This window comes from Stegastes partitus, unplaced genomic scaffold, assembly GCF_000690725.1.
Source record: "Stegastes partitus isolate 25-593 unplaced genomic scaffold, Stegastes_partitus-1.0.2 Scaffold854, whole genome shotgun sequence".
Lineage (NCBI taxonomy): Eukaryota > Metazoa > Chordata > Actinopteri > Pomacentridae > Stegastes > Stegastes partitus.
The window spans coordinates 237,793-246,391 of record NW_007578585.1 but is presented as its reverse complement, the minus strand read 5'-3'; the positions used below and the strand labels follow the sequence as shown (position 1 = coordinate 246,391).

The 8,599-nt window shown below is 37.8% G+C and overlaps 1 protein-coding gene across 1 annotated transcript; it reads left to right on the top strand.

Moving 5' to 3' along the window:
* The first annotated feature begins 423 nt into the window (after positions 1-423).
* Positions 424-7,584, top strand: LOC103365576 (quinone oxidoreductase-like). The gene is made up of 8 exons (XM_008293046.1): positions 424-610; positions 2,095-2,247; positions 2,431-2,594; positions 2,800-2,851; positions 4,326-4,475; positions 4,557-4,658; positions 5,298-5,393; positions 5,624-7,584. The coding sequence occupies exons 1-8, from the start codon at positions 506-508 to the stop codon at positions 5,783-5,785; spliced, it is 984 nt and encodes a 327-aa protein (XP_008291268.1). The 5' UTR covers positions 424-505; the 3' UTR covers positions 5,786-7,584.
* The last annotated feature ends 1,015 nt before the right edge of the window (positions 7,585-8,599 follow it).

Below are 8,599 nucleotides of genomic sequence, written 5' to 3'. Positions count from 1 at the left end.
TAATCTGTTTCACAAGTTGTAAACCAACACATAAATGTAGCCTAATCTCTGTTGGCACAGTTTTGTGTGTGAGTCAGGATGAGTTTGCAGCATTTTACCATCCTGTCATTGTTCATGTTGGGTTGGTGCCAATATTTAGGTTGTAAAGCCAACAGCAGTGATGAAGCAATTATTGTGCATTCCAAATAAAACCTTAACAACATAATGCAAAGAAACCAAAGCCATTATACAAAATATCACACAAAATATATCTAAAATAAACTTTCGTCATTGGATTACTAGTTAAACAGTGATTTCAGAACTACAGGACGACACAGAGCCAAAGCAGGAGGTTGTCTTTAAGACAATTTGCAAACCGCCCAGCAGAGGGCGCTGCGACAAAAACCGGAAGCGGAAGCAGAAAGTCCAAAAGGAGAAGAAGTAGAAACTACAGAGGAGGTGTGGAAGTGTTTAAGGAGTGAAAAGTTTCCCACCGTGTGTGCAGAGTTTGTGTTTGGGTGCAGACATGTCGGGAAGCAGAATGATGAGAGCCATCAGGGTCAGTGAGTTCGGAGCCCCGTCGGTCCTCAAACTGTCCGATGTGAGCGTCCCTCAGCCCGGACAGAGACAGGTGAGACACCCGCTGGTCAGCTCACAGGTGGGAGGTCAGAGACAGCGAGGACGGGTCAGGTGAGGGGGTTTGATAGATGGAGTCTTCCTCTGGGGGAAATTCAAGGTATGCAGAAGCTAACACGTGTAAAATATTGTGCAAACCGTGCTGGTATTTTACAATTTTTAAAAAGTAATAAAAAAGTCTAAATACTGTATAACAACAACTATATTACTACTACTACTACTAATAATAATAATAATGATGATGTGCAATTATTTTAAAATAGTTTTTGTGGTCATTATTAGTAGATCATATCAGGAAGTGCTTCATGTTTAATTTACAAACAATGTACAAACTAATAAATGAGTTTATGACAAGTGAAAACCAGTGCATATAAATGTCTCTTTATATTTATTAGTCTCATATTTGTGGGGGGAAAATCAAAAACATTTAAGCCTATCTATCTGTGCATTTGTTTCTAAAGAAAGGTGGGATAGCAACAGATATAACAGTATATGATACAGCATACAGCAAGTCAGGTTAGATTTCATTCCAGTGTGTTGTCGTTGCACCATGACAGTGAACTGTCGTTTAACAGAAACGTTGCTCAGAATTAGTGATTTTCGTGCCTTTTCAGAGTGATGCCCACCCCGTTCTACCTTCTTTAACTCCACCAGGTCGTTTAATATCATGATCTCCAGAACTCTGGGGCTAACTTTGTTGAGCATGAGTCAGCAGGAATCAGCATGAGGCGGCGTCATCTTATCTGGGCGTCATTGTTCATGTTGGTGGGCCGGTGCCAGTATTTAATTTTAGTGCTGAAGCACATTCGTTGTGCATCCCGAACTTAAATTTAACACAATATAATAAAAAAAACAAGGCCAGTATTTATAGTGTGCATATGTGTTCTTCTGTATATATGTATCCAGTCCGCCCATATGTATTACTATATATATGTCTGTTGTACACATTATATATTGTGTATATATACAAATATAGTGTCATCCAACTCTAAATGCATGTTGACAGTCCTACTAGCATACTTCTGGATGTACTTACAAAAAAATACATCTGTGTTTATGCTATTTTGGTGTAAATATAACAAAATAAATGCAAAACAAAAAACAAAACAAAAAAAACTTTGTCTTGTTTTGATCTGAAATCCAAAAACCTAAAGCAGCAAAAGCATTTTTTTCTTTTACTCACATACTTTTAGAGGGCACTGTACTGTCTATACTAGATGTAAAATGGATATAATAAACTTGAATCAATACAAAAAATAAAATAACCTAATTGACATAAATTGATGGCCACTGACACCTCGTGGAGTTGCAGGTTCTCTCCGGGTTCTCCGGCTTCCTCAAGCAGTCCAAAAACATACTTTATGTTAATCAGTGATTTTAAATTGTCTGTAGGTGTGAATGTGAGTGTGCTTGGTTGTCTCTCTGTGTGTGTCTGTCTTTAATGTAATTATTTCAGCTGACTTCCTGTCTCTACTGTAGGTGTTGATCCGTGTTCACGCCTGTGGAGTGAATCCTGTGGAAACCTACATCCGGGCCGGGACATACGCCCGGAAACCCGCCCTGCCGTACACACCAGGAGGTGATGCAGCCGGAGTGGTGGAGACCGTTGGAGAAGGTGTCACTGCAGTGAAGGTCAGAGTTTTAAAAAAACGGTGTTTGCATATCAGTACACTTCAGTTCAATTTAGATGATTCAGATTAGCCACGCAGTTGAGTACTTTCAGGTTTTAGATCAAAATTCAAGCTCAGGAAACTGGTTTCTGTTTAATTAGCAGCTAGACAACTGTTAAATCACCTGTCTGTATGTGTTTTCTAGAAAGGTGATCGTGTTTTCACCACGGCCACTGAGTCTGGAGGTTATGCAGAATACACAGTCGCACCTGAGGACTGCGTTCACAAGCTGCCCGATGCTTTAGACTTCGCTCAGGGAGCAGCCATTGGGATCCCGTATTTCACCGCCTACAGAGCTCTGGTTCACAAGTAAGATCACATCTGTTCAGGAGGAAATACAGCTAATGAAGGTGAAGTCTGGTGGTGTTAAAGTGATAGAAAACAATGCAATAAATTACTTGTGTTGTTATTTGTAGTGGTAATAAAGCAAGATAAACAACTTGCAATAAAGCAGAAATAATCATGATGAATACAATGTTGGCACAAATAAACTTCATTATGTGCTCGTCTGCAGAACTCATTCCAAAGCCGGAGAAACCGTCCTCATCCACGGAGCCAGTGGAGGGGTGAGATCTGTTTTTAATGGTGTTCTGTATCAGTGAAAGATGATGTGATGCTGAGTAAATAAAGACAGTGAACTATAAAGTAAAGGCACGACTGGATTAACCTGTGAAGAAACCATACGTATAAATATTTTTATGTTGGGTCCTACTGACCCCCACATCCAGAAACCAGCAGTACTCTAGAGCTGATGTGGCAATAATTTAAATAAGAGATCAATCGTTTTAACCATCTTTAGGCATAAATTACAAAACTTAGCTGATGCCAGCTTTACCAGTTTCCCAGTTTTCTAAACTAAATGTATCATTTATTAAAACTTGACTATGAAACAGGGTCATCGTAATAAACTTGCTTTAAGAAACAAAAAGCAAAATCCTGATTGAAGTGCAACTGAAATGTAGCACAAAGAGTTTTGCACATTTAAGGAATAAATAGACAATAAAATAATACAAACAACACTCCAACAAACATCATGTTATGAATGAAGGACTTAATAAAACAGGAACTGAAAAAACGCCGGCATTAAAACATAAATGCAATAAAAAAACAACAGGAGGCAGAGAATCGGTCAACATTTATGAAGGCAAAATACAAAATATATAGTGGTTAAAAAAAAAAATAGAGAAAATAGACTAAAATATCCAAATAAATAGAGAAACGCACAATCAATTTTAATAACAGCTCTGCTAATAAACATCAAACAAATAAAATCTATCAAAAGCCTGATCAGAAAGGAAGGACTTGAGTTTACTTTATAGAAAAAAAAACAAAATGCTGCATCACTGTGTGTTTGTGTTCTTACTTTAAGTTTAGTTAAAAGGCCACTGGCAGCAGATCTGAGGGCTCTAGATTGTAAATAAGTTGGACCAAGACCACGAGGAGCTTTATAAAGTAGCAAAAGTAGCCGGTGCAGACTTTGACAGTGGCTGTTTGAAGGGGGAAAATGATAACTGTTGGCTGATTCCTCTGTTCCTCTGCTGTACATTTATGTGTAAACATGAAAAAAAAAAAATCTTGTTAGCGATGTTAGCGCTGGCACTGCTTTGGCCACATCTGCACTAAATCTCCTCATGTAAACAAAGAAGACACATAGCAGCCGTCACTGTAGCGTCACAAGTCAAAAACACAAGTTTTACTGTTGACGCATCAACACTGTAAACTGTTTGAGTGTTTGAACCCTAGAAGGAGTTTTCCAAAAGCTCCACCTTCAATGATCTAAAAATGTGGTTGCATGTGGTTAAAAGACTGAAACAAAGAAGAAGCTGTTTTAATGAATACTCGTGGACATGGCCTTTGGCTGGTTGGTAATCAATCCTTGTGTCAAGATAGATGCATAACTACCTCAGTGACTTATATCAGTGTGACAGTTTCTGTTCCAGACATATATGTCATAAAAACTCTCATGTTTACCATCTAGGTCCTTCAGTGTTGACATTATGCTCTAAAATCCTGTATTTTCCTTTGTATTACATCACCCAGGTTGGAGTTGCAGCCTGCCAGCTTGCTCGCTCTATGGGCCTCAAAGTTCTGGGAACAGCAGGGACTTCGGACGGGATGAAGCTGGTTCTCAACAATGGAGCTCATCTGGCTTTCAATCACAGAGAAGAAGGATACACAGATAAAATCATGGTAACCACACACGTTAACAAGTAAAGACCTTTGAAACTGTGTTTAGTAGTGAAAAATGAATCGTGTGTTTGTGTGTTCCAGGCAGCCACAGAGGGCAAAGGTGTGGATGTGGTAGTGGAGATGCTGGCTAATGTCAACCTCAGCAAAGACCTGGAGATGTTGGCCCTAGGAGGACGAGTTGCGGTCAGTAGGACTGCAGTCTGTAACTCTAAACTACAGCGTTGTCTGACTGATCTCAGAGAAGAGAATAAGTGCTAAATATGGCAGAGTAATAACCAAACTACAAAGGGAATGTTTCCATCATAAACTACAGATATGTATAAAGATCTACTGTGATATATAAAAAACTTTCTGAGATAAAATGCTTTTACAAATCGGCCATTGACCCTCTTTTGGCGTCTTTTTTTGGGCACTGAAATTTCAGGCTACGACAACATTTTAGAAACTATTAAAAGATAAAAGCTTGTCATTTTCACTGTTATTTCTCATCATGCCACTGATTCCTAAATATTGGACAAGTAGATCAAATAGTCTCTGTTTATGGGTGAGTTGAAATACGAAAAAAAACAGTGAAGCTGTCATAAAAAGTCCATCTAAAATTTCACAAAAACATTTTTAAATAGCCATAAAAAGAAAAAAAAAGTTCTATCCAATCTCAGATAGTTTGGCAGAAGGCTCTTGATGATTTGAAATAAACATCAGACGTCATGCAAGATGCAAAGGCTGAGTGGAAGCAGCAGATTTATAATAAAACAGAATTGCCTTCATTTCTAAACTTCCTGTTTTCATCTGTCATGTCTCTGGTCGGTCCTTCCTCTGTAGATCGTTGGCTCCAGAGGTCCTGTCGAGATCAATCCCAGAGACACAATGATCAAAGAGAGCTCCGTCATGGGAGTGGCCCTCTTCTTCGCTAAACCGGTATGAAGCAAAAAACATGTGACAGTTATATTTGTAACGGTATGCAATTAATGAAATGAATGAAAGTTGCTGTATTTGTCAGCCAAAGTGATAAGTGCGTGCTATTCACAAATTGGACATCTCCATGCACCAGTCAATCACAGTCAGCAGCAATAGACGTGCATCCCATATCCTAATATAAAGAGAATCGTTTTCCATTTAGTCATGTTTCCTTCTTGTTCGCATCTCAGGAGGAGACCAAGCAGTGTGCAGCGGAGCTCTTTAAAGGGGTGGAGGCCGGTTGGCTGCGTCCAGTCGTTGGTCCTAAGTATCCGCTGGAAAAGGCCGCTCAGGCCCACAAAGACATCATCGAGTCCTCCGGGGCTTCTGGGAAGATCGTCCTGACCATGTGATGACGCCACCATGCCACAGGTCAAAGGTCACAGAGAGGCTGTTTCCAGAAGGGAGAGTCTTGAGCAGCAACAAAACTCATTAATGTGGTTACACTCAGGTGTAAAAGTCTTAATTAAAATCACATTCGCATGTTACTGCAGAAAAGTAAAGTTGCACTTGCACACAATCCTATGTGCTAATGTAAGAGTCATCCCATTTCAAATCATCACATGTTTTGAATAATTTCTGTTCGACCATGATTGATTTGCTTGAATTTTCCATCGCATAAAATATGGATATTTGTAAGATATTTGTGAAATTATAGCTTGATATATCAAATACTTTCCGAGATGATATTTTTTTTTATAAAAGTTGCCTGGTGGCCCGCTTTCAGTGGGTTTTTTGCAGATTGAATTTTGTATAAATAACAATATCTCAGGAACTATTAAAGATAAAAGCCTGAAATTTTCTTTTTTCTTTTTTTTTGAAATTAATTTTAAAAATTTGAATCATACTACCATTGATTCAGATGCTGTGATATTGGACAAGTAGATGAAATAGTCTCTTATTATGAGTGAGTTGAAACAAAAAAAAAACTGAAGCCGTCATAAGAGTCCCATCTTTGAGCACATATTAAAAATATTGATCATGCAGAAGTCCACTGGTTTTATTTTCGGAGCCGTATGTAGTTGCATGTCACAATTATGCAAAACAAAACATATGGAATACTTTTAAATTTTAAATAATACTTGATCACAAAAATGCCAAATTATTTACGTTGTACTTTTTTAATTGATTGAGCAGCTACAACACGGTGTACCACAGAAGTAACAGCATTGCTAGATAGTCTTGTCCAAGTTTCAAAATGGTTCTCCAAATATGACTAATTAATTAATCATCAAAGATTATTTGGTCTACTTCTATAATGACGATTTCAGTCTTCAGGCTTTCATCTTTAATAGTTCCTGCGAAATCTCCACACAGAATATGCTGAATGGGTTTAGTTAGCATTTAGCGATTACAGTGTGGACTGTGTGGAACAGTAGAGGACTGTTAGCCTCCAAACACACCTCCCTTATCCGTGTGGTTTGACTCGTACAGATGAGGGCAAGGTTCGAATGAAAATATTAAATATTAACCACCATCTTTTGGAAATGTAAATAAAGGTTTTGGGAGCTGAAAGCCAAACACACACCCGCTACATTGATACTTCTGCCAGCTGCCCACTAGCTAACGGTCAAGAGCAGGGTTAGCTAGCACGCAATTCACATTTTATGTTCAGAGAGGTAAAAGCGTTTCAATGTGAAAATACTAAATAAAAAAATGTAAAAAATAATCATGTTTAAATGCATTTAGCTTTTACAGGATTAATAACCAGCGAACACAATGATACAAGATGGAAGTTGTACCTTTAATTTCTCATCCTTCTTATTTCATTCTGCACTGTTTTTCTGCACATTGATTCTAATTTTATGCCAATTTTTGCCAAAATAATTTTTAGTTGCACTAGTTTTTCTAGTTTGTTTCTTTAACTGGAAGTGACAAATTTAAGTTTATAACTTGAGTTTTTGAATGTAAACAAGAATAATGAATTTATATGCTAAAATTTCTGAATAAAAACGTGTATTCAGGCGAGTTAAGTGTGTCTTAGAAAAGTTTAGTATCTCACCATGAATTTAGATTCATTCTGTATTTACAGTTTTATAGCATCTACTGTTATGCTTTGAAATTTCTTTTCACTATTTTTTTAAGCAAAATATATGAAAGCATTTGTATGAGCTTTAAGTCATGAATAAAAATTAAGTCAATTTTAAAAGTACATATGTTTCTATTCTTTCCATTGCAATCCTATAAGACAATACTGACATTTCGGGGTAAAAAGAATTAAGGTTAAAGAGTGAAGTTCATGGCTCACATCAGACTCAGGAAACTGAGTCAGACAAGACATCTGGGCCTCTCAGGTGACAGCCGGCTCTACTGAGCATGCTCAGGAGACAGCCAGGTAACCGAAGCTAGAAACACTCGTATACACAGAACATGCTACAGCGCTGTAGCAAGCAGTCAGTGACGGGAGTTTAATCAGTAAACAGGGCTACAGATGATTTGTATGGAATAATAAGTGAGTGGACTGTACCATGTGGTCAGCGAGGGTGGCCCTCTGGGTTCTGTTCAACAGGTAAGCAGTTTGTAATATGGTTTCAGACATCTTTCACAATGACCTGAGCATTCTAATTGTTAGTTTCTTGGTTTCTATGGATGTTTACAAACTAAAACTAGGCAAGAGGGCGCTAATAATCTGTCTTTGGTCTATATTTTTGACATTATGTAAATGTCCAGTCACAGGTAAAAGGAGGATGTTGGGTAAATATTTGCAGATGATGCTGGGAATAATTCAAACAGCAGGTTGAATGAACCTGATTCAGGGTGCTGGCAGAGTTTTGAATTCTAAACTGAACACAGAAATAATACACCTTGTGGACCACACAACAACGTGACGCTGAAGGGCTTCAGTGAAAGTAACACTAATGCAATTGTTTGGCAAGTTAGTCGTTCATTAGCAGGAGCAGCTCATTAGCTAACACAGCTGACAACGAAACCCAAGCTGAATTACCAACTGGGCTAAAGATCTGACCTCAGTTGTGTATTAAAATTAGTTTTAAATACTATAAATATTTGCAAATGTTTTTTTTGCTAAAATGCCATGGTGAAATAAAAAATATTTTTTAAATGTTGTGTTTTTAAAAAAAATACAACAAGCTGGCATAAAGCAAATTTGGGGCTTTAGCCTAGTGAGTTAATCTGGCCCTAATTTAAACCAGTCAAAAACAAAAGCA

What these genes read in the sequence shown, in the direction of transcription:
- LOC103365576 (XM_008293046.1), top strand. Translation starts at nt 506, where the DNA reads ATGTCGGGAAGCAGAATGATGAGAGCCATCAGGGTCAGTGAGTTCGGA. An exon ending in CTCAGCCCGGACAGAGACAG is followed by an intron (nt 611 to 2,094) that starts GTGAGACACCCG and finishes TCTCTACTGTAG; the next exon opens with GTGTTGATCCGTGTTCACGC. An exon ending in TACAGAGCTCTGGTTCACAA is followed by an intron (nt 2,595 to 2,799) that starts GTAAGATCACAT and finishes GCTCGTCTGCAG; the next exon opens with AACTCATTCCAAAGCCGGAG.